Genomic DNA, 25,775 nt, shown 5'->3' with positions numbered 1-25,775 from the left:
GCATGTCAGAAGCTATTCTCAGTCTAAAGCTTGGCCATATCCTTCTTAGCTTTAATTTTACTTTTTTTCCCCTCCTTTTCGGAGCAGAAGGGAAAGCCACAGGTATGTGTATATGAACTGAGCTACGAGAGGTTACCAGGCCTCAGGGCAACGAATGTCTTCTAGAATATTTTATTTAGCAGCCATCTAAATATTTAGATTTATTTAGATGACAGCTCAGACATTATATTTTTCTTTGTAATTCAGAGATACACTTAAAGAGGTAGAAAAAAAAGGCACAAAATTGCAGGCAAAATTCTGGAGAAACAAAGGACAAACTTTGTGTGACGAACTGCCACCAGTGCATCTTTCTAGCCAGAGTTTACATGGGTAAAGCCTCATAACAAAGAATATCACTGAAAATCCTAACCAGATCATTTCATACACATAGCTTTACCACTAAGAGAAACAAAATTTCTAAATACATACAGTGCAAAAGGAATATATATTAAGGATTCATTTTTTCTTTAGAATCTATGCTACAGAACAGCACTTCGGCTTTAAGACTAAGTTTTTGAAACCTTTCACCAGTCTCTAACCAAAATTTGTCTTTAACCCTGAAAATCCCACACATTTCGACATACCATTTTCTTGTTTTTAGTACAAATGCCAGCAAATACTGATGGCAACAGTTATAATAACCAGGATTAAGTATTAGCCATGTGCAATCACTTTCCCTGGACAGATATTAGTCAATGGGTTTAATTTACTTTCACTGAAGAGACTTGACAATTAATTAGTCTAAATAACTACACTGGAAACACTACATATGACCACCCTTTACTGTCAACTCTGCTGAATTTCCTCTTCGTGGACAATACTGAACAATACAACTGCTTCCAATTTACACTGATTAAAAGTGAATTTTTAACAGATTTGCTGAATGCTGCCTGCCACATCTGCTGAGAAGCAGTAACATTAGATCTGGACTTGATTTTAAAAAAAAATTAAACTAGAGGTTTGCAACTGAAGTTAATTTGTTGTCACACTAATCAAGCTGCAAGTCATGTATTCAGGATGCAAAACTCTTCCTGGTAACTGACAACAACTCCTTCTAGAAGTTGAAAAGTGCCCCAAAATGTTCTTGCTGAAATTTGACATATTAATATCACCACAGATTATAAAATGTTCCACACAAGTTCCTTAAGCATCTTCATCCTTACACACAAGCATTGGCTCCCTTGAACTTTTATAATGCAAGATATGTTAAATCACATTTTCAATGAAAAGTCCTTCTCCTGTTAAAGCTGTTAAATCACCCTTTATTACTGTTTGCAATGTGCTGTGATATTGCCATACTTACTCCTCAAACACAAAGATGCACAGTAAACCAATTTCTGAAACTGTCAAAGTTGCTGCTCACAAAGCCTGACCAAAACCAGCTACCAATAAGTTAATTTTAAAAATCTGATTTAGTATTATGTTCTTTGATGCATTTTCTAGGCAATGGCAGAGAAATATACAATGCTGAAGCAATCCAGCACACTCCCTAGACTGATTGTTCACATCTGAGGCAATTCTACACAACCACCTCTGCAGAACCCAAGAGAATGACTGTTGCATTCTGCTTTTGCACAGCCCATATCACTGGCATATTTCAATGGTTCAGACAGGTTTTTACATGTGCTAGCTCTAACTGGCACAACGTTGATGTGGCTGAAACTCCCCTGTCCCTTACACTGATGGCATCTGTTCAGGCATTCAATCTACCCTGAATTTTCATGTGGCAGATATATCCAATTACTAACATAACTAATAGTCACAACTGAATGCTACAAAATGAGTTTCATGTGTTTTCAACCTGTTTCTACTTCTGACCCAGGAAACAAGCATGCCCCTCAACTGCCCGTGTGAAACGCAATCCACACCCAATCTAAACTGACATTACTCTTGATTTACCATGACTAGCCAGTAAAACAGGCTGCCAAAATCAAGACCGAAGTGTCAATTTATGAGAAAACTTCCTAGATTTACGATCTAGTGTTCCCAGTCTGTGGATATTGGGCTCTGTGTTTCCTGCCAATAGGGTCTGCTTGCCTCTTACTAGCACAACTGCACTGAACAGCACAACAGCTACGTCTTGTGACTCTCAAGCTCAGAAAGCTACTCTGATTTCTAGTTCTAAGCAGATTATTCCACTGAACATGCCCTGCAAAGATGTTTCAATCAAAAAAGTAACAGAGACAGAGAGTTCACCTGATCCCCCATAATACACTTTTAATCCTCTCTTCAGTGAGCAGCAAATCCTAAAATCTCCTACTGTCATCACAATAGTACCTTGTAGGTAAAGGCCATGTCACCAGGAGCTAACTTCCTTGCTAAATAACTTACTGTGTAAGAAGTCAGATCTTCATCAACCAATCTGCTTGTGGATCAGCGTGAATTGCTGTCACTCGAGTCAGTTCACTGGGATATCATCAAAAGCACAGAGGATTTACAAAATGACACAGAGCAGATATGAGTGGATGCACATGCTGACTCATACTGGAGCCTATAATGACCTTACTGGATTGTGTAAGGAGTCTAACAATGAATTCTGTCAATTAGAATACGGCTGTATGGCACACTAGTACATGGCTATGACTGAGAGGGATGTTTGCCTTGTAAGGGGACACATCATGGAAGAAAATGGAAGCAAAGCTGTATGAAAATACAAACAACTTCACAGTAACAAAACTTTGAGCAGAAACCTATACAGTAATAATGAGGGCTTTAGAATCCTCCATTTTTGTAATAGTAATATTAAAGTTAAAAAATGTAAGAGAAACTAAATTGTGTGTACAAAGCAACCATTTCGCAACTACATGGTGACAAATTCAAAATAAAATGCAGGAAGTCAGGTGAGAAAGTAAAATGCTGATGTTCAGGTTGCTGGCAAAATATATTTCTCAATATCACTGCATAATAGTTAGCCAAAAGGCTAACTTCCTAGTGTGCCAGTCAGAGTATCAAAAGCTGTCACAGACAGAGACCCTTCCCACAGGGAGAACCTTCCCACAGACCTGATAAAGAAAAACGAGAGTCTGGAACAGGTTAAGAAAAGCAATGCAATGCAATAACACACATAGTTGGACTGGTATTTAGCTCAAAATATACAGAGGACACTTCACTATCATTCAGATATCAGAAAAATAAAAGGAAGGTTATTAAGAATATATATTGTGTAATGTTAGTTTATTATTCTTCAGAAGTACAACAAAGTGGTATTTTATAAGAGATAGAGGGTTACAACACTAAAGTGTCTTACACTAGATTACCTCATCTGTTACCACAAACATTGTAGCCAAAAGAACAAAAGGGAAAGAAATCAGCTAATTCCTGTTTGGCAATAAACATTTTTGTCCTTCATTCTAGGCTTTTAACCATATTCTGCTAATTCTCAGTTGGTTTTAGACATCCTCCTAAAAGCTCTGAAAGCTGCTTTACAATCTGACATGCAACACTACATAAAGTAGTTGTAAAATATTGACATGAATGTATTTTGCATCTTGTTATGCTTGACAAAAACAAAAGACCAGATGGTTTGTACTTTCCAATAAAAACAGATTAGCTATGCAATTTAAAAGATGTCCAAGACTTAGTTAACTAGTGAGTTTGAGCATATTCTTTTATAGTAAGAAAGAGTATTAACTGCAATTAAAACAGAAATCAATCTACTACTAAAACAAAACAGCACTTTATGACAGTTTACGGTTATTTACTGGAACTCACTGGGCTGATGCTGTTGAAATTTTATCTCTTAAAATATCCTGCCAATGTTTATCAATCAGTTTTAAAAAATTAATATTACTACAGTATTTTATACACTGTATACATTTTAAGATTATTGTACTGAAACTAGAAAATAAAGCTATTCTACTGATTTATGTCAGAAATAAAGTTGAGATTTTCACTGCTAACTCAAAACATACTACCTAAGGGATTCCATAACAGTTCATAAAATGTCTTTGTTTTTAAAAGGTATGGTCTGTGGTATATATTTTCTACAACGAAATAGAAGAACACATGTAGCATCAGATGTGTGTACTTTAAGAAACTCTGGAATGTGAAATCCACAAATCCAAATAAAGCAGGTGGTATAATTTGGGAGGGAGGATTGAATTTAAGTTTAATGACATTACCAGGTTATCCTACCAGACTAATTCTCACTCACTGCATGACTTCAATGAAGCTCTCAGTCCTCATGCTGATTTCGATTTAGTTGAAGTGCTATTTGATGTGTTTCATCTGGAGTTTTATTCACTTCAAACTACACTTCATTTAACCAGGCTGCTGCTGTACTCATTTGTTTTTCTACTTTATTACTCACAAATTGGTGCTGCTTAGTTTAGATAAATCCTTGGAATAAGTTCATTTTATATAATTATCTTGTACTGTTAATAAATAAACAAGCTTTAGAAAAAGATCATATCACAGGAAAAAAGTGAGAAAAATATTAAAATACACTAGACCACAATAAGTGTTGATCTTACAAGATCTACTAATAAATGCTGATAGATGATTTGCTGTCTTAGCAGGACCATTCCCCTGCCTCCACTCCCCAAAACTACTGGTCTTTTATGTTATTAATCTACCCTACCCTATTTTCCAGCTGGGCACACACCACAATACAATGCATTTTGAAAAGAGAGAGATAGAGAAACAACAGCAAAACAGAAACCACGAGAGAATCAGAGACTGCGCGAGCGAGAGAATGCGAGCGCGAGACCACGAACACGTGAGACAGAGCGTGATGGCAAGTGTGCAACTGCACATGTGGGAAAGCACGGGACACCAGGCATGGGGGAGCAAGAAAGAGATGGAGCATAACGAGCACAAGCACCTGCAGAAGAGCACTCATGAAAAAGCAGCAGCACTTGAACTTGTCAGATGACAGATTTCTTTAACTATTTTTCATCTGAAAAATAATTTTTTTGATTTTGCATAACTAACCTTGGGATTTATAATACAGTAAATAAATTTAAGTTTACCATTAAACACTAATTCGTTCTTACAGTTTGCTAACAAGGATCACTAACCAGAGCTTAGTGTTAAATGTTAGGTGATGTCATGAAAGACTGTCAGTCTTAACCAAGTCCTGAAGTACTCTGATTAGTGCTCATTATGGGTTATCCTGGTAACACGTTTTATTTTTCAGAAAAAGGTTGCAACACAACAGCAATTAACTTGAAGAGGTTAATACTTTTGTAAACTATTGATAAAAAATATGACAAAGCCAGTTAGGCTGCTACCACCTGGTGGTGTTCTGATAATGCTAAAACCCTCTTACATTCAACATGGTGTCACAGCCTGTGAGAGAAAAATTAGTATATTCTCTGTGTGGCACTAAGAACAGTCACAGACATAGTCCTTTTTTCTTAATCCATTAAGTTTTCACAAACAAATGTATCTTATAAATTAGCTATGCAACACAATGTTTGAAGCCAAAGTATTTAACATATTAACACGTTTTCTTGTCATTTTATGTAAAATTCTTTGCATGTGTTTAGTCAAAGTAGTATTACAGACAGCTACTTCTCAAAAGGAGGGACAAAGAAAACTAATATCCTGTCCAAAGTATTGCCAAAATGCATTTTCCTGAAAATAGATTTTATAAATGCATTGACATCTATGTCCACGAGATTTAAACTGAAAAGATAAATTTAAATACTGAATTTTCCATGACAATTAAGTTTAAAAAAAATTTATATAGCTCATTTCATAATAGCGCACAGAATTTGTTTCAGAAGAAAAGTCTTCTCATTTAACATATGAACTACTACAAACAGCTAAAATACCTGATCAAAATGTTAAAACACTTCCAACTGTAATGAGAGAGAAATAAAAGTGTAGTAGACTTTGCGGGGTTGAGATGTTTTGGGGTTTCATCCTCCAACTTGTTGCTTTTTATTTGGTTGAGTTTAAAACAGCAAGAGCTGTTCAGTTGAACACATCAAGCTTTGCCAGCACTATGTAACTTAGAGTGGAAACTGGTTTTAGAAATCTACAAGGTCTAGAACAAAGCCATTTAATATAGGACTTGTGGAGGTTGCTTTCTTGGTCAAACAACGGTCTAAAATGTTTATTAACAGCAATCCTTACAAAGAAAGTTATTAATAATAACAAACAATAGTAGAATATGACAGATGAGACAGAAAAGTTTAGGGATATATATGAAGCTTTGCATTTTTACGTCACTCATTAGAAATGCAAAAGTAATTGTGCATTACTTAAACACTTAATGCTCAGGCTTAATGCTCACCAATATTTGGGAAACTTGATCAGCTTGCCATAAACAGCAGTACTGAATGAGGGGATAACTGGAACAGGGATGCAGTATAATCCTTTACTGTCCAAAGAAGTCAGTGCTGCTTGAAAACCAAATACCTGGAACAAATTCAGTTAGTCAAACAGTATGCTACCACATGATTAGATCACTTTCAAGTTATTTTATAACATAATATATAGAAATATACTCAATAAACATTAAATAAATTATGTATTAATTTTAGATAATTCCTTTCACCCAAACACAATTATAGCTACAGAAAGTTACTTAAAATAATGCCCTAACAGGAATACATACAACAATATTTTCTTCCTCGAAAAGTGTTAACTATGCTCTGCTGAATTTTTAACAAAATGCTGAATTACAATTTAATAACTCAAATACTTTATTCTATATCCTTTAACTTGTAGATCGCACACTGCCTTTTATATAAAATAAAATCACTTTTGGTAATTGTAACAACACTGGTATGAAAAAGTGGCATTTAAGGAAATTAGAAGCTTTCCTTCAACAACAAATTAACTTCAGTTGCGAACCTCTAGTTTAATTTTTTTTATTAAATCAAAAAGCTTTTTTTCCTTCAAAAAGCTTTCCTTTCCCTGTTCAATATGGAAAAAAAACTTTTGTAGAGTTGCCTTTTATAATGCTGTACCACCATTCACATAAGAACAGACTACTTTGGCCAATATTAAAGCTAGCAAATAAACCCTTTAAAACTCAAATATGACGTTCAAATGTTGCTGCTGTAAAGTTTTTGAATAGAAAAATCCCCTCAAACAGAAAAACATACAGATGACTTGCAATATTGCAATACCAATCACTTTAAATGTGACAGAAGGTAAACATATCACACAGAAAACTTAAAGCATGCCATGCAATTCTGGAACAGAGTTTTGTTCATGCAGAAAATAAAGATTTAAATAATGAAATTCTTACTAAGATATCAGCATGTAATTGAATAGATAATTGAAAAATTGAGCAAAACTAACAGTACTAGTATTAAATATTTACATTTTACTAGCACCCAAAAGGTTTTGAACTGCCTGAGCCCATCCTAAAAGGCTGGAAGGCCTGTTTTAAAACTCCTCTTGAGAGCAGAGGGCAACTGAATACTCCCAAAACAATCTCCCATAGCTTAAGCTTCCCCCAACCTCACAATAAGAACTCCTCTCACATACTGCCTCTTTAATTGAGAACATTCAGAGGTCTTTCCTCTGAATGATACCACTATCATGGTATTGCTACATCAGTACTACTAGTAGTGATGGCTTTTCCTCATAACATCCCATCAAGTGTCTAAGTGTACTTTCCAGCACTCAATCTACATATTCTATGAGCATTATCTGGGAAGAAGAAAAAGGTTTCGTTCCACATTATCTTAACTCAACCTTGCCACAAAGACCTTGGGGCTTCACTCTGTGCAGTTTCCTCATACGAAGTTCTCTGTTCATATTACAAAGCATTTGGCTCCAGTCAGAAGCAGCAATTCCAAACAACGTTACGTGAAATGTCTTTACATCCTTTTAGACAAGCTGTTTTAGACAAGTTGAAAACTTTCTCCCAAGAAACATGCTAACACTTAGGATTAAACTATATGTGTATGACCTTTTTTTCAGCACAGCAGCAAGAAACAGTTCTCAAGCCTTCCTTTACCTTCAGATAGCAGTGTGAGTAACAGTAATGAAGCAGGTTGTCAGATGGCTGGCCAAGGCTGCTGACCACATGCACCAGTTGCTCAGCATACATCGGCACCGAGTGCTCCAAGTTAACCTTATCCACCAAAATTCGGATGGAAGGTAAAGGCCGCAGGGGATGGAAACTTGCAGCATTTAACACTCCACTTAAGTTCTAAGTGACAGAGGAAAAAAACCATACAATTATTAAATTACAGATGTATTATTTATGATATCTACATATTCTTACCTACATACACAAGCAAATCTACCTGTAATTAACTATTGACAGATACCACAGCATTATACTCATCAACTTTTTATCCAGAATTGTCTTGGGTGCAGGTGATCAGGTGCTGGTGGTGGGCAGTGGGGATTGCAGGGGCAGCCTCTGTGAGGTGAGACCAAGGGCTGCCCCAGGCCAGGCTCAGCCAGTGCTGGATAAACAGTTGACAGACATGGACATATGAGAATAAGTTTGTTGGAAACGAAGTGGTTATGGGGTTGGAGGACATGAGCTCTGTCTCAAGAAAGACTGAGACAACTGAAGTAATTCAGTCTGGAGAAGGCCAGAGGGAAATGCTACTTCTGTCTACTGCTACCTACTGGGAGGGTAGAGAGAAGAGGGAGCCAGACTCTTGTCAAAGGAGTACCATAAGAGGATGACAACAGACACAAGCTGGAACACAGGCAATTCAAATTAGGTCTATGGGAAAGCTTTTTATAGCATCTCCATTCTTGGTGCTAATTCAGCACTTGACAGAGCAACCCCTGGAGCAACCTGCTCTTCCTTTTTCCGGGATGTAGGACTCCTGGAGAACACCTAAAAAGATCTCTTCCGATCCAAATTACTCTATAAATCTAAAACAATTATTAAACTTGCATCAAAATAGGACAGTAAGTTGACATATATATGATTTTCAACCCAAAATTCAAAATTGTTATTTTAAATATGCATGGCTTCACTCAGGAAATGTAAATTGAAACTCCAAGTAGTGACTACACCAACAAAAAAGTTCACTTGATTTAAACTCTTTGCCTCACATCTAAAACAAACATGGGACTGTTCTCCCATTATAAAAATACCATCTTCCCATGCCTATAAGGTGAAAAGCCCCACTACAATGCAATGTGCTAAAAAATTCTAAAAAGGAAAAACCTCTCTGGGCAACCTGTTCCAGTGCTTCATCATCCTCTGAGTAAAGAATTCCTTCTTAACATCTAATCTAAATCTGCTCTCTTTTAGTTTAAAACCATTGTCCCTTGTCTTGTCACTATCTACTTGTATAAAAACTCCCTCTACCTCCTTTTTATAAGCTCCCTTTAGGTACTGAAAGGCCACAATGAGGGCTCCTTGAAGCATTCTCTTCTCCAGTCTGAGCAACCACAGCTTTCTCAGCCTATCAGATGAAATATCAGACAAAAGCTCCAGAAATTTAATTAAATCAAGAATTGATTGATTTTGCTCTTTTCCCATTCCTTCTCTTATCCATAGAATACCTTCCAGCCTCATCTCTACAGTACCTCAGCATTGTGCACTGAGGAAGGAACCCTGTAGGAATAAAACCAGATTCTTTAGCTGGTGTTATACTACACATATCCAGAAAATAAAACAAATTAAGGCTGTTAGGAAATTTCTGCCTCTCCGAGCAAGTCATTCAGTAGTTAAATTCTCAGTAACAGCCCATGTCCTGCTCATATCCTGGCTGGAACTAGCACACACACAGCTGGCTGTTAACATCTGTGTAGTCTCTATTGAGCCTCTGTATTTAAAGTTTTCAGACTCTACCAAGTCTGGGAAGACCTGCACAACAGGTACTCTTTCTGATCAAAGGAGCTACTACTTTTTCATCTCCTTGATGGTTTAGAATCTTTTTTCTTCACAATTATTTTTTCTTATAAGTACAAGATATCTTCAGTTTATAAGCCTAACTAGTTACATCCCACTCGTCTTAGGTGAGCTAAGGCTCATGGGCACCAAACCAATTCAGAATTCAGCAGTGTATCCAGCATATGGAATCACAGACCAGTAAGAAAATTTATATGGAATAGCACATGCCAATATAAAGAACTGAATAATTATCTGTACATACATACCTTCTCACCCATGATTATAGGTAGCAAGTGGTCTAGTAAATTGAATTCTGCCACAGGGATTATAATTGTACACTTGAGAACAGTAAATGTTGTAAGTCGAGTGGGAATGTATTCCTCCAGTGATGCTATTTCTTCTGAGCTTGGCACAGTTCTGTTTCCATCTGTAATATCTACAATAAATCAAGATTACATATGTTTCACTAAAATATATGAAATGTGTCCTACAGTTGCTGTTTCAGAAACGATTAGGGACTAGCAAAAAAAGCAAAGCTTCCCCCTCACCTCATAATTAATAATGTTATTCCATGCTGGTTCTACTTAAGGCTAAATGCAATACTAACTGGATTTTCCTGACTTTGAAATCTCCACTGCTCTTCCTCAGAAACTCATCTTAACTGTTTACCATAACTTGTTTCCATGCATTTTCATCCTGTATAACTATTATTTCAAACTAATAAATATCAACAAGGATACTTTCTTCTCTAAGATTCCAAAATTAAGCTAGTCAATTAAATAAGCCCTTCTTACTCAACAAGAGTCTTATGATTAAAACAAATGGCGTCCAAAGTGTCTGAAATTATCTCAGAAGTATATCCAACACTGATGAGGATACTACAATGAATTTTATCTTTATTTTACATTTTGCTCTTCAGACTCATAAAATCCCCTGAAAGGTTTTGAGTTTAACTACTTGGAAGCTGCACCTTCAAGAGCAATAAATTTGGTCTGGTTTAATTCTGTACATTTGTGTATATGCAGTAGGAGCAAACCTGGCTTAGTTTTGCTGTAAGGCTCATACTCATGTTCCAGAGCACAAACTATCATTTTCATTATCCGGTGTACCGCGCTGCTATCCAGCCGAAGATTGAGTGGGCCCACAATGAGGCTTTTTGTAGACATCTCCTGAACATTTCCAAAATCTTCACTCTTTACTGAAGAGAGGTCTTGCTGATTCCCAGAGACTACAAGAAGTTTTATAAATAACAAGTCACACCAAACAACTGGACATAATAAAATTTTTTATCAGCTACTTCTGTTTCAAATCCTATGATCACAGACTTATAAATATATATAAAAATATAACAATGCAAACAGAACACACAAATAGACCACTACTGGTTTAACATGTTTTTTAACATTATTTCTGTTTAATGCAGAGCAAACAGGGCAAATTTTTGCCTTGCCTCCAAGCAGAGTACAACTTAGGAACCCTTCCATGAACTTTGTATTTCTCAAGTTTAGTATTCCCTGGAGGTGTCTAAACTTCTATGGCAACTTAACCCCAGGTGCCAATGACAGCTGTGATGTTCAAAACTTTCTACAGCTTGTCACGAAGATATCCATCCCCAACAATCAAGGAAAAGGTGTGCTGCAAAGAAATTACAGACCTGGGCCCTTAAAAGGTTAGCTGCCTGTACACAGCCATGAGAATTACACTCATTTGTACTGTCATAAACCAGACTGACAGCTAAGGCAAACCCTTCCTTCCGTTCACATTTACCTCAACTCACTGTTGCATGGGCAGTGAGAAAACAAACCTCTTTAATCATTAGGTCTCAGGCTGTTTTTCGAAGAACCAACACAGAGATAAAAGAGTGGTTCAGTAAGGTCAGGTAATAAGGTAGACCAAAACCATACATTCACTGTATACAGGCTATTCATCAGTTACCAAACAGCATGACTATTTCTCTAAACATACTTCAGAGAAATCCTTCAGTTAAATTATGCAAATTTTAGAAGCTCAAGTTTTCCCATTACATATGACTTGTAAAAGAATACCCTCATCCCTCTAATATATTTAGTTTGCAGAATTGCAGAACTGGGTTTTTTTCCTAATAAACCATCACTTTGACAGTGTCTTCATTGCTTTGACACATGCACTAAACATTAAATGTCTTGTTGATCATTACATAAATGAACAGTCAGTCTGACAAAATAAGCATCGAGACTAAATGGATTCTGAGATCACAGAAAGGCAATGGAACTGGTGAAGGGTCTGGAGCACAAGTCTTAAGAGGAGTGACTGACAGACCTGGGGCTGTTTAGCCTGGAGAGGAGACCTTATTGCTCACTACAATTACTTGAAAGGATGTTGTAGCAAGGGGGCGGGAGTCAGTCTCTTCTCCCAAGTAAGAAGTTATAGATGAGAGGAAACAGCATCAGGTTGCACCAAGGGAAGGTTTAGATTGGATACTGGAAAAAATTTCTTCACTGAAATTGGCCACAAGCATAGGAACAAGCTGTCTAAGGGAAGTATTGTAATCCCTATGTGTGGAAGTGTTTAAAAAATGTATGAATATGGCATTTGGGGACATGGTTTAGGGGTGAACGTGGCAGTGCTGTGTTAATGGTCGGACTCAGTAGCAGTTCTTTTCCAACCTTAACAACTCCATAATTTCTGGTTGCCTGAGAGGAACCCAGTCTTTTACCTTCCAGAGTAACATTCCCTTTTGCCTCTCTCCTTTACTGTACTCATTCAAAATAGTCTTTCTATTGGTGGAAGTGAGCTTGGAGGAAAAGGAAGCACGTATAGGTTTTTTTCCCCCCTTGTGTTTAAATAATAAAATGTTGTTGCTTCTAAGCATTGCTGAGAAGAAAGGTCGTAGAACAAACTAAGACTATGCCCAATTTGACACTTAGTTGGTCTAATGCTCTGCAGGCCTTTACAGGCTTATATACTCAGCAGAAGAATTAACTTTATCCTTAAAAGCCCAACAGAAGGTTGATGGCAAGAGCATTTATAGCCTCTGCTTCCCTTGGTGTGTTACATGTGAGAGGAAAAAGAATAATAAAAGAAAGATAAAAGAATAGAAAGATACTACTTATAAAACCTATTCAAATCTTCAGCTGGAACTGAGTTACAACCTTTTTAATAAATTCCAAAAAAGATTTTTTCTTAAAAAGCCAGCATATAGCCTCATGCATTTATTTTACAGGCAGTTAACATGCATACTTTTATCCTTCCAATTCTACAGAGTATTCAGTTCAGATGAACACTACTAAACAGAGCAAAAAGCCATAACATCACATAAAAAGGCCAAAAAATAATAAGGCCAGAAGTAGTAACAGCCTACCTTTTCAAAGACTTATACTTGCTTGTATATGAATAATATATTGAAGTGACAGAATTTATACAAACCACTTTCTGGAACAGTCCCATTTAATTCTAAGTGCAAAGAGAAAGTGATAGAAAATCCATTGGTTCTACTGAACTAGGTGATCACAGGTGACTTGAAATTTCACAGTTGCATAAAGAAAAACAATTTTTGATCATTGAGTATTCAAGTTCTCTGTAAACCTTATGTCTAATTCTAACTGACAAAAAATACCAAAATGAGTGCTGCGTAATAAACTTGCCACCAAGATAAGTACACATTACAAACAAAATGGAACTTCAAAAATACACCCCGCTAGGTCTGTAGGTCATTCAAATCAGTGATCAGGGAACTGACAGGCTACATAATGTTTCAGGGAAAATGTTTTGCATTGAAATATGAAGCCAAAATCCAGAAAAATACAGGAAGGGGAGGACAGGCAGCATTTCAAAATAAAACTACTGTGCATGACTATCTCGTTTTCATTCAAAATACTGAAATTGATTAATGCACTTCTGTAAGTGACAGATGAAACTCCTGAGGTTAATGTTATCCAGGAGGCACTTGTGGTTTAATCAGTAATTCTATGCTTCAGGAAAGGTTAAAGGTGCAAAGAATGTGTCAAACCGAAATTGCCTTGACAGATAAAAATCTTACAATCACAGTAACTGCCTCCTATAACTTAAGTTGGGTTAGGGTATTTTATGGAATGTGGTATGCACTGATTGTAACTAAAAAAAATAGTTAATATCAAAATAAGAAATAGTAAAATTTAAACTTTCATATAAACAACACATTAAAAGTGCAGCAGGTTTATATTGTTTTCAAAATCTTGAGGTATTTATATCTTCATTTTAAAGAAATTATTTACACCTCTTTTTATGTGTTATTTAATAACTATGCACTTAACCCACAATATGGAAAAATAAACTAGAAAATAACTAGTTTTTCTGAGGAACAAAACTATTTGAAAATTTAAAGTTTTAAGTTCTTGATTTAGAGAAACAACAACTATTTTAACAACTTAAAAATTAATCATTCCATTCTTCTACGTAGAGAGGTAGCTGAAATTAAAGGAGTAATACCAAAATAAAAGCACACAGCTTGACAGGAAGTCAAGCTACATTTTGTAAAGTGTTTTCCTGGATGGAGAAAACAGAAGCTAAGGCTCTGAGAAAGCAAACTGGAAGAAAAAGAAGAGAAGCTAAAGAGGGAAAAATGTAGTCAGAATATACCAGTAGCCTGGCATTGAGGAAAATAAATTCATTCCTGAGTTCAGTCGTTCCTGAAAAGGGCTAGTTAAAAGTCAGAAAAAGATATGATCACAGCATTCCTTGTGCATTCAGAAAAACAAGACAAAATATTCCACAAAATCAATTTTTCTTCATAATCAAATAGTCTTTGCATATTCAATTTTTTACAGCAAGATTCAAAAAGGAGATAAGGCTTACCCAAGATTTTCAACTTCTCTACGTAAGAGTTCAACACACAATTAAATATTTATCGCTATTAAAACCAGAAGTAGACTGCAGTAGAATCTTGACTTAATTGTATATTTTCTCAGCTTCACACAACACTCATAGCACAGAGGAAAGCCTCAGAACCAGGAAAGAATTGTTAAATTTCCTAGGGTATTCTTCTACAACCAAAGGCACTAGCATCATTTATTTCTTTTTTTAAGTTTTGCATGATCCATCCTCTAAGGAAAGTGGAAGTTTCTTTCCTACTCCTTTTATTCTTAATGCCCAACAAGTCCAGAAAACAAAATCAAACATTAGGAGTTGTGACTTCTTTTACATAGAGAGAAAACACACAAAAACAACAAACACACACACAAACAAACAAAAAAATATAAGCATCAACTAAATCAACCAACCAACCAACTAAAAAACAAAAACCAAAACCAAAAAAAAAAAACACAGATGAGTTGGATTAGGTAGCAAGGACAGGACAGATAAATGTTCGGTCACAAAACAGCAAGAAGTTCCCAACAGATGTCCAGAGAAATAGTATTCACAATAATAAATACACAGGTGGGGAAGAAAGCACTATTAGTTTGACAGTGAAACTGCAGAGCAGCAGCTGTAGGTGACAGTCTTAGAAGAATTGGGGGGGGGGAAAAAGTCACATTGCAATTAATGATGAGAATACATGTGTAAAAACATGCATGTATTTCTTACTGATAGATTAACTCCTTTGTCCCGTTTTTTGTAACACTCACAGTAGTAGATATACTTACTGCATTAAATTCACTTCTCAGACTTAAAAAAGAATTGATAGGAATCTCAAAAATTACTTAGAATTGGCCAATATCTATGTGCACATGGTTTATTTGTTCACAAAATTGTTCAGATACATATATTTCAAGATTAAGCCTCCACACTATCTTGCATCCCTGCATTTTAATTTTTAGGAGAAAAATCACAGTCCTTTTCATCTTCTGCAGCAAGTACACAGTCAACCTCATTCTTCAACTAGGCTTTCTCAAAAGATTTTTTTTTTACATGCAAAGTCAATAATGACAACTTTAAAAAAAGAAAAAGACATCATACTTTATGAACTTCACCACTGCTACAAGCTAGTTACTTTCAGTTTAGCAACTGGCTATAAAAATATCACTGTGATTACTTATGCAGATAAAAAAAAAAAATAACAACACCGACAATCAACAGCTAACCAAAACAGCTAACCTCAAAGACATCATTGAAGAAACAAAGATGAAAGTATTTTAATGATGGTTTTGATGGTAAATCTAAGATAAGTTAGAGGACAGTTGGTCAAGGACCATCTAGGTATGAAAAGTCTTTGTTTCTATTATTTATCAGGGTAAACAAAGAAAAAAAGGTACCTTTCCCACTGGTGCTTTCCATTGTGTACAAGTAATCCATGTAGAAAGCCCCAAACCTCTGCATTCCAGCTATCTCTGTGTACATCTCCTACCAACACAGCAAAGCAAACAAAGAAAATGTTGTATAAGGATAGAATCTTGAGATTACCAACTGATAGACCGGTATTAGAGAGATATATTCATGTTTGGATTTGTGCATCAACACACGGAAAGGCTTATCAAAACAAAGGACAGAGGTTATCCCAAAGAATTCACCTTTCTGATAGGTAATGTAACTTCTATTTGAGGCCACACAAATCCACATCCATAATTCCAGTGGACATGCTGACCAATTCATCAATAACATCTAGTCAATTAGTACCTTTAATGGAGTAAATATTCTTCATCTTTTGCGTGCAACAGATCTACCTAATTAAGTACACTGAAAACTTAAGCTCATTCAGTCTGGCTTTGTTATTCAAGCAACATTTTAGTTTTATCTTTAAACAACAGGAAACATATTAAGACTTTATGCCATCACTGAGATTTATACATAATATAATCCATTACATAGCAAACTTGCTTTGTCAAAAAAATAGGCAAATCTAAAAACATTGAAGACAGACCAAGTATAGAGTAACTAAAACACTATATGGGAAAAGTTTTAATACAACTACTTGTGATTTTACTAATAATTTTTACAGGATTCTTCAAGGTTACACTTCAGTAGTACTAAAAAGGTGACAATAGTAAAATTTAAATTTAAAAGAAATTAGACACATTCTAAATTGTAAATGGATTATCTGTACATTAAACAGAGCATAGAACTCCAACTATGAACAAAGAACCACCTTGGTCATTACATACAGTTTTTAATAATCACAGATAATCAGAGAATAAAGTTTTACTGCACAATTTACAACAACAGACACTATTGGTGACTGAAAATCCGTCTCTAGAAAAGGCAGGATTAGTAAACTTTTCTCTAAGTAGACAAACATAGGACATGAACAATAAAATTAACACTGCCCAAATCTGGTTTCCAAGACAGCACTTCTTAGTTTGAAAACCATAGACCACTTACTGTTTGGGTTTAAAGTATGTGCTGGTAAAGCTTTTGCTAGCATTCTTTCATACCTATTTTTCTCTTAAAGTGTTCTGTGGCTAGTGCTTTTGGAAACTGTGGAATTAATTCCGTTTTTGGAGCAGGAGACGGGGGTTTGAGGTTTCTTTCGAATATGTTTCTTCAGTTTGGGGGGGTTTTTTGGCTCGGTGTTTGTGGGTGTCTTTTTTTTAACACAAACAGATTTACTTTTTTTCTTTTGGCCAGCTGCAAAGTGATTCAGTTAAACGTGAAAAAGTAATGAAAAATCAGTCCTGTAGTAGTACACAGATCTAGGTAGTTATTAGAAATCTATTAGACAGTATTGGAATTTTTTTCTAAGAAAAATGTGATTCTCTGACCTTATGATGAGCTGCATCCAATATAAATTCTGCCCGAATACTATTATTTTCTGGACTTCTGTAATCAAATAGTGAATTGGTAAGATACGTCATCCCTTTCGCACTCAAATTTTCTCCACAATTAAAGAAGTAGGCCTCCTTCATGAGGTAGTACAAAATAATATGGCAGGGGAGGAAAAAAAAAACAACATAGTCAAGTTAACAGAAGTTTCAATTGTCACAACACACAAATAACACACACACAGTAGCAACCCTCGAGAGTATATTTCATTATGAATGAAGATAAAATAATTAAATTATTTTCACTGAAGTAACACTAAACTTCCTGTCCACTCCCTCCTCATTTTCAAATCAATAAAAATGATTTTATAGCTGACAATCTCATATGTGCTGCAGACAAGGCTGCTGCCCACCCTCACATCCCCAGCAACATGTCCCTTGTACTTAACAAGGCCAACAGAGCATTTTTACAGTTTTTCAGCCTCTCTTTCTGGAAAAGCCCACTTCTAACCATTGCAGCACACCAGCCATGTAGTGTGTCCCACTGCATCTCTAAAATCCCGTATCATAAAACTAAAGTTGTGTAAGGATATCTAGACCTTTTTTTGTTTTCTGAGCTGCATACACAAACACCTGAGATGGATGCCAAGCCATGCTTCTCTCACAGGTTAAGGATAAGAATCTGTCCCATCATACCTATCACAGTACAGTGCATGATTTTCCAGATTAGGAGATATTTGACATAAATATAATCATTTTGTGTTTTCTTTCATAAGCTTAATTTTTCTCCTTAAAATACATTCCAAGACTTCACAAAACACTAACATCAAGTTAATAGGTCCGTTCTTGGCTGCATTACTTTTTTTTATTTAAAAAAGATAATAGTTGCTGTTCTCCAGTACCTTAGGACACTATTCAATCTACAGTTCAACCAAAAATCATTATTGAATTTAAAATTTAATGCACCACTTCGTTAAATATTTTAAAATATTCCATACTTGATTTTGTCTTAAGTAATTGAAGATTTGCTTCTATTTAAAATATAGAAATTAATACTGTTTAACTCCTTAATTTAATATTTCTCTTAACCTTATTGAAAAATTAGGTAAAATACTCATTTGATATTTGTACCACACTTCTACTATCTTCAGTATACAGTGTTCCCATTTGTTCCCTTCCAACCTTCTGTTCATTTAAGCACTTTCAAAGATTTTCAATTGTTTGTATTTGTTATATAAAATCAAAGTATGCAGACATGGACAATAATGGGCTATTGTCAAAGTAAAAAGTCTTGTTTTGCCTCTTCTCATTCTGAAATATTTGTCTTTTCAACTCTGAGGAATAGAATTGAGTCGTATACACCAGTAACATTCAAAAACTTAAATCACAATTTGTAACAGCAGTCTTTTCAATTTTTGCAATCAATAAAGCATAACAGGACTGCTAATTGAGCAAGTCAGCTCATATTTCAACATACTCACTTCATTGCTCCTATTCATGTTCTCTTCAAAATCTTTAATTCCCATAATTCCTTTAAGGCACATAGCTTGGCAACCAACAAAACCAATTTGGCAATCAAAGAAAAGTTCACCTTTCATAAGGACCTAGTGAGGAAAAAAAGTGGTATTTTTAAGACTTCTACTCCCCAAGAAATAAAAAATGTGGACAAAAGTGAACCAAAATATGTTTAGGTTTATATATTTAGAGCTTTAATAAATAGCAATCACAAGGGCACTTCAAAGGAAGAGATTACTTTAGTATTTCATCATCATAGCACTAGAAATTATAGAGAATTTATATGTAAGTGATTATTGCAACAAACACATCCAATATGACAGAATATGAAAACTCGGCAACAAAATAATTAAAAAATATTTTATTGGTAAGTATTTGCTACATTACTTATGATAAATCAAAAAGCCCAGTCAAAGGAAAATTACCTCAACTGTTGTTCCTTCTTGTTCCCAGCATATAACTTCTTTGGATTTTACTTTCTGAGGGCTGTAATAACTACTTTCAGCTTGCATTTCAGTGAGCTATGAAACAATAGGATAAACACATTATAAAAGTCAATATTAGTATTAAACAGCAGTAATGTCATTAATATACAGAATTGATGAAGACAAACTATGGGCCAAAACTTATTAATAGGCAGGAAACAGGTGCAATTAAACAGCTGTAACACATTATCCATACTGGAACTTCTCATATGCAACTTCTGGTTGAAACATGCCATGACAGAATGTCTAAAATCCACTATAGTATTTTTAGTTTCCTTATCTAAAGAGAAACTATGTAAAAAGATGAAAGAAATACACAGCTGCATTATGAATATAATAACAAATTAGCTCATAAACTGCAGTAAAAATACATAAATACGTTATTTTTTCTTCCCAGAAATAATTAAACAGCATGATAATATTACAAAAATATTTCTGTTACAACCATACCCATTTTTGTTTCTTGTCATGGCAACCAAGAGGAACATGCATTTATATTTCTTGAATTATTTCAATATAAAAATTCAAAATGGTAAAACACAGATTAATAAAAGCACATAGCCTACAGCTAAGAAAAACAGGAAAAGAGGTACAAAATAATGTTATATTTTGACAGAAAAAACACTTAGTTTATGTTGAACAGCTTAAATAGTTCAAATTCTAATTTTTATATAAAAACATCCACAGGCTCTCATTTTTTTCAAGAGTGGATACACATGGATGTTGTTTCAAATTAAAATTTTGCAATCCAAATGTCCAAGAGAATTGGATGAAAAAAATTGCTGATCACCCTTCACCTGTGTGCAATTATAGTAGAGGAAAAGCAATTAATTGATTAAAAGAACTCAGACATTACAAGAATAATTTTCACCATTATTAGAAAAAGCTACATTTAATTTGGCATGATTTTTAGCTGGAATGATATCAACTGTTCATAATGCTAATGTAGAAACTTGACCTTATTTTTTAACCAAAGTATGAACCACAAATTAATTCCATACATTCTTTGCATGCAAGCAGAACAATGAATTCTGTTTCCCTCCTAACTGTCACCATATTAATATCATACATCACTTCACATTTAAAATTTATAGAATGTAAGATGTTACACTCTAAGTAGTTTTTAATCACTTCCCAATATAAAATGCGTGAACTTGCCAATGAAGCACTGGGAAAGCCCCCAGAAAAGTATGTTCAAAAATAAGTTCATATTATTTTTAATGACTTTTCTTACATGAGGAAAGAGCATAAGACTACTATTGTATGACAAAGTGCAAAAGAAGATGCTGAGCCACGAAAAACAAGAAATTTGAGTCCTGGTAGTTTGTTTGGGTTTAAGTGTCCCAGGGATGATAAGTAACACAGGAAGAGAAGATTCTCCATTATTTATTTTTAGCCTTTTTTAATGAAGACTGAAGCAGATTGACATAAAAGAACATGACAATGTTTGTTGATATCCTCAAATTTTGCAACCGAATTTTCCAGGAGGCTGATGGCTTAAAACATGAACCTTCCCACAGAATGCCTACAGCTTCCAAAGTCATTTGCCTCAGCCTTCCTGACAGTTGCCGAGCAGCTCAATGCCCTGCTACGCCACCAAACAAAAATAGCTAAGAGAAACTAAGCATAAAGCCCCTCACAACGCTCCTGTGCACAGATAACAAGCCACGCAGGCAATAAAGGTTCAGGGAGTTGCTGATGGTTTTAGGTGTATAATCAGGCACATAACTGTTGTACAAGAGTTACGGAAGTATTGCAGTTCATCTGAAAGGCTCAAAGTCATAAAAATCAGCCTCAGTTACTCTGTGGCAAAGTTCTGGCCTTGATTTAATACATGTTTAGTTGTAAAGCCAAGAGCCACTTTGTGTAGTTATGCACATAAAATTGCTTGCATATAGTTTGGCACATGTTAAAAGTATTTTGTTAATTCAGAACCTTAATTTTAATTTCTGTCAGTATATCTCAATATCTTATTCAGGCTCTCCATGTTCCCTTCTGCAAGCTTACAAAAGAATAGAGAGAAGGCCAGCAACCAGTTTGAAATTTGTTTACAAAAAAAATACTTAAATTTTTCTCTACATACATAGTATATAGCTCAAAGTATATGTACTATTCATCCTTTGTTTGTTCAATACATTTTCAACAAATGGAAAATAATTTCAACATTATCAAGTTAAAATCATACTTTTACTCACAGTAGTCTAAAAAAAGAACAGTCTAAACAATTCCTCGAATTCACAATCTCTATGAAGCTAAAGCTTTTTTATAAAGAAATATTACACATTACATGGATAGAATACTTCAATAAACATTCATAGAAAGCCTTTAAGATTCTTCTCCCATCAAAGAATATTAATCCAAGTTGTTTCCCTTTAAGATTTTTAAGTTGGCTGAAATGGCAAAACCAGCTCACATTGCAATTATGAGTAGAGTATGACAGAAGAGGAACATTCAACATTCACTTTCCATGTTATTCATTAATGTACCATTTCCCATCTCCAATCAAACTGTATGCAAACGCTCAGGTAATCTTTATGCACTTCCTCGACAAGCCAAATGAATCCTTTATGAAACAGAGAAATACTTACCTTAAAAGTCACTGTTGCCTTCGTACAGTAAAATCCAACTGAAATAATAGGATCCTTTAGGGACTGAGATTTCTGCTGATGTAACATTGTTCCATCGTCAATTCCACTAGAATCGTTCTCTTCATCATCATAACTTACAATGGCAGGGACAAAAGACCAAGCCCAAGATACCCATCCTTGTTGCTGGTCATCATCTTGATGCAAATAAGGATCTTGATACTGTGTCGGATATTGCATTATTGAGCTTGTTTCATCTTCTGCACCTTTTGAAACAAAAACCAATTTAAATTTCAGAGCAACCAAGCTTGAAAATTTATTTATTAAGTTCAAATTTTCAGTATATGAAATTTATCCAGGACAGTATTACACATAGCATTCACTGATACTTGGTTTATAATGACAGAAAACAAGTAGAAATTTTAAATTACTGAATATAAGTCTCCAAACACTTGTTTGTTTCATTGACATTTTCCTCCAAATGATATTAAGGATCTTTGCAGTAGTTTTAGTATATTTGCAGTGAGGCCAGAATTTTTCATTTATACCACAAGCTTTCAAGATCTCTTCCATTAAAGACCTTCTAAAGTTGTAAATTAAACCTTACTTTAATTAATTTTAAAAAAATTAAAAAGATTAATTAAACTTTACAGAAATTATGCTATGTTACGATCTCATAGCTTCCAATTTTAAAATGAAAAAAAAGGACTTCAATTGCAACAGTGATAATAAGAAAAATGTAAACACAGCACAAAAATTAACATCCAAAATTTAAGGCTGAAAACCTCCTTTGTTTAACTCAGCTTTTCAAGTATTCAAAAATATAGGTTTAACCTGCTCAAAAAAGCTGGCATGCCATCTCTGAGTCGAAAGTCCAAATGTTAATTCTTCTGAGAAAAAAATTAGAGATAGCATACAGAACAAAACAAGGATTTCCCCAAGGATTCAAGTCTAAGATTCATGATCCAGATGGGTAATACTGCATGTACTAAGAGCATAAATATCTTCTATCTGGTTTCATCACCACTCTTACGGGACTCCCAAGGGCTATTAACTACTTCAGAATTACTGTAGGTAGTACAGGATGCAGTACTGTTCCTTTAGAGAAAAATATTATGTTTATTGTATCATTTAACTGATAACAGAAATAGGCATGTTCTATTTCTATTTACTTCTTGTTAAACTCAGAGATCCCACTCTTACAAATTTTAGACCTTTCAATCTTTAGTCTAATTAGTCTTTAGTCTTTTACTCTAATTATTTATACTTGCATAGTGGAAGAAAGTGTAATAAAAAAACACTCGTGAGAATTCTGTGCACATGCTTAGAGGCCAGGACACCTTCACCCACAAGGGCAGTGCAATCTTCCTTCCTGCTCTCTTCACAAAACAGTCTTAGAGATCAGATTTCAATCCAAATGTAAATCTTGAAACACAGGAAATACAGAAGAGGTGCACATAAAATCTTGGAAAAAGCCAAGAGGCACAACTGTCAGATATAGAAGGAAAAAGAATTGATATGAAGGATGACTCTAGTGTAGACTGCTATTGGCAAGCACAGAAGAAATGGCAGAAGGTCTGACAAAAAAAAAAAAAAGGTGGAGGGGTAGGACCTGGGTCATGCATAACATTTAGTCTACATAGCCATAAAATTAAGCCACCATTTAGCATACCTCTTGCTCCAGCACACACAGAGGCAACAGTAAAAGATGCCAGATAAGAGTTTGGACCATAAATTTCATGGAAGTCATTAAAATAAGACAGCACCATTTTAGTTTACCTGCTCTATGTATATGCTGTGAGATTAGAAAACAGAAGGAGGAAGCTATACGTATTTTCTATCACTAAATTAAAACCACAATAATCATTATGAAGAAACATGTAGAAGAGGGAATACATGTTGTATGAAAATAAAAAGCAAACAAGACCAGACAATGTAAATGGACAGAACTATTGAAAACATAGTGCAAAGCAGTACTTTGATGTTTAGAACAAGTTCTGATATATCTATTGTCAATAACAATTTCCAAATAAAGATGACACACTCTGGCTTTTCTCTTATTTAGTACAAATGTGGTTGCTCCCAGTTTCGAACTTGCCTATGGACAGGTGCTCTGTTGCATGATACAGTGACAGGTAAAGTCAAAGTACCCTACTGTGTCACAACTCCCAAAATGGTCTTTTTGGATCCTGTTTAACCTCAGTTTAGTCAGGACCACCAGAACTCTTTACGGAACCTATATGAAAGAATGTTAAGAGTACTAAATACTTACCCAGCACAATGAACTGCTTCTAACAAACTGCAAACTACAGAGATACCTGATAAGGACTAGACTTGGGCATTTATATTTGCAAAAAGCAAAGAAATTCATGTTTTTAACACTGCTTCTTAAAAAGTAGAAGTTGTATTTACCTGTGATATTTCCCAACATATCTTTAGTGTGGCAAATCAAATCTTCACTTTCCCCATCTTTGAAGCTGCCTATTTCTCCATAATACAGAGCAATCCCAAGCTGCATTATACGTATAAACATAGGAAGCTGCTGATCAGAGATTGAAAGTTTCAAACTTTCAACTAATGTGTGAATCTATAATATGAAAGAGAACAAAAGCAAATAATAACAAAGCTCTGTGATCAGTAACATTGGCTTTTAAACCATACAACTCCATATAGTTTTGTTATTGGCATTCTGATTTCCAAAACCGAAAGCTGCAGTACAACACAAGGCAAAGAGGTGCAAACAACAACAACAAAAACATACACTCTTTAGGTTGCCACACAGGAGACCTTTATTTGGGTTTTTTTACAATTGTTGCTGAAAACGTTTCTTAAACATAAGTGACTTAAGTGCATCTGATTGAACTTTTATTTTCATTTTTCATAAAAATCTCTGCATGCTAAAGAAACACTAGATATACTGGGTTTAATATACATGGTCCTTCATTTTGATTCTTTCCCACTCCAAACACTGTTGTAAGTGCACAAACCTTTTCTGTGCAGAAGAACAAGACGAAGGATAAGTTAAAAATAACTATCTGGAAGAAACTGTTTGGAAGAAGTAAAAAGGATTATTTTGCCAGAAGCCTTTTTAAAGTCACAAAAGGCATATGTCATAGTCGAGAACAGGAACACTAGATAGCATTGTAGGCAATGGAGATAATTATAGAGTAGCTTCATTGAAATTACATTACACTCCATGACGTCTTGTATGGTACTATCTTTCCATCATGATCCTGCTCTTACATGGTCAGTGGAACTCAGCTGCTCCTCATCTGATTCACTCATCTTCCTAAAACTGGCAGGAAACTATTTATTTCTTCTTGTCAAGTTAGCTTTCTGTCAACACAGTGAGTGGACTTAGATGACTGACAGGTCAGACAAATGTCAGCGCTGCTACAAATAGACGGAGGCAGGACTGACATCACCAGTGCAGATCAGCTCATCTGTCTCACAGTTGCCTCATCTTGTGATGGTTTTTACAAGAACAGCAGGAAAAAAAGCTTTCAACTCTAATCATTTTACATGTGTTTTGTCATTCTCACCCACTTACACTATTTGCATTCTAAAACTCAAAATAGGAGCTTAGTGTTCCTAGTTTAAAAGCATACAAATACATACCCAAGTATTTAAGAACCATCCTCCTTTGAGAAGTCCTAACTCCAATAAAAGTCATTAAGATTAGTTTGGCCACAACATTGCAATGGACACAGTAATCAAAATACTGCAT

General features: G+C 35.1%; 1 protein-coding gene across 5 annotated transcripts in view; it reads right to left on the bottom strand.

The window, feature by feature from the left end:
- Positions 1-25,775, bottom strand: part of VPS13B (vacuolar protein sorting 13 homolog B) — a 429,201-nt gene that overhangs the window by 352,004 nt on the left and 51,422 nt on the right. For all 5 annotated transcript variants that reach the window (XM_017806398.1, XM_017806401.1, XM_017806402.1 and 2 more), the window contains exons 7-16: positions 24,461-24,635; positions 22,052-22,314; positions 19,404-19,499; positions 18,945-19,067; positions 17,464-17,601; positions 16,021-16,108; positions 10,848-11,039; positions 10,078-10,247; positions 7,961-8,155; positions 6,281-6,405 (exon numbers count right to left, since the gene is read on the bottom strand). In XM_017806398.1, coding sequence (XP_017661887.1) covers positions 6,281-6,405; positions 7,961-8,155; positions 10,078-10,247; positions 10,848-11,039; positions 16,021-16,108; positions 17,464-17,601; positions 18,945-19,067; positions 19,404-19,499; positions 22,052-22,314; positions 24,461-24,635 — 1,565 coding nt within the window. The remainder of the gene's footprint in view (positions 1-6,280; positions 6,406-7,960; positions 8,156-10,077; positions 10,248-10,847; positions 11,040-16,020; positions 16,109-17,463; positions 17,602-18,944; positions 19,068-19,403; positions 19,500-22,051; positions 22,315-24,460; positions 24,636-25,775) is intronic.

This window comes from Lepidothrix coronata, unplaced genomic scaffold, assembly GCF_001604755.1.
Source record: "Lepidothrix coronata isolate B3197 unplaced genomic scaffold, Lepidothrix_coronata-1.0 Scaffold15, whole genome shotgun sequence".
NCBI classification, from domain to species: domain Eukaryota; kingdom Metazoa; phylum Chordata; class Aves; order Passeriformes; family Pipridae; genus Lepidothrix; species Lepidothrix coronata.
This window is presented reverse-complemented; position numbering and strand designations above follow the sequence as displayed.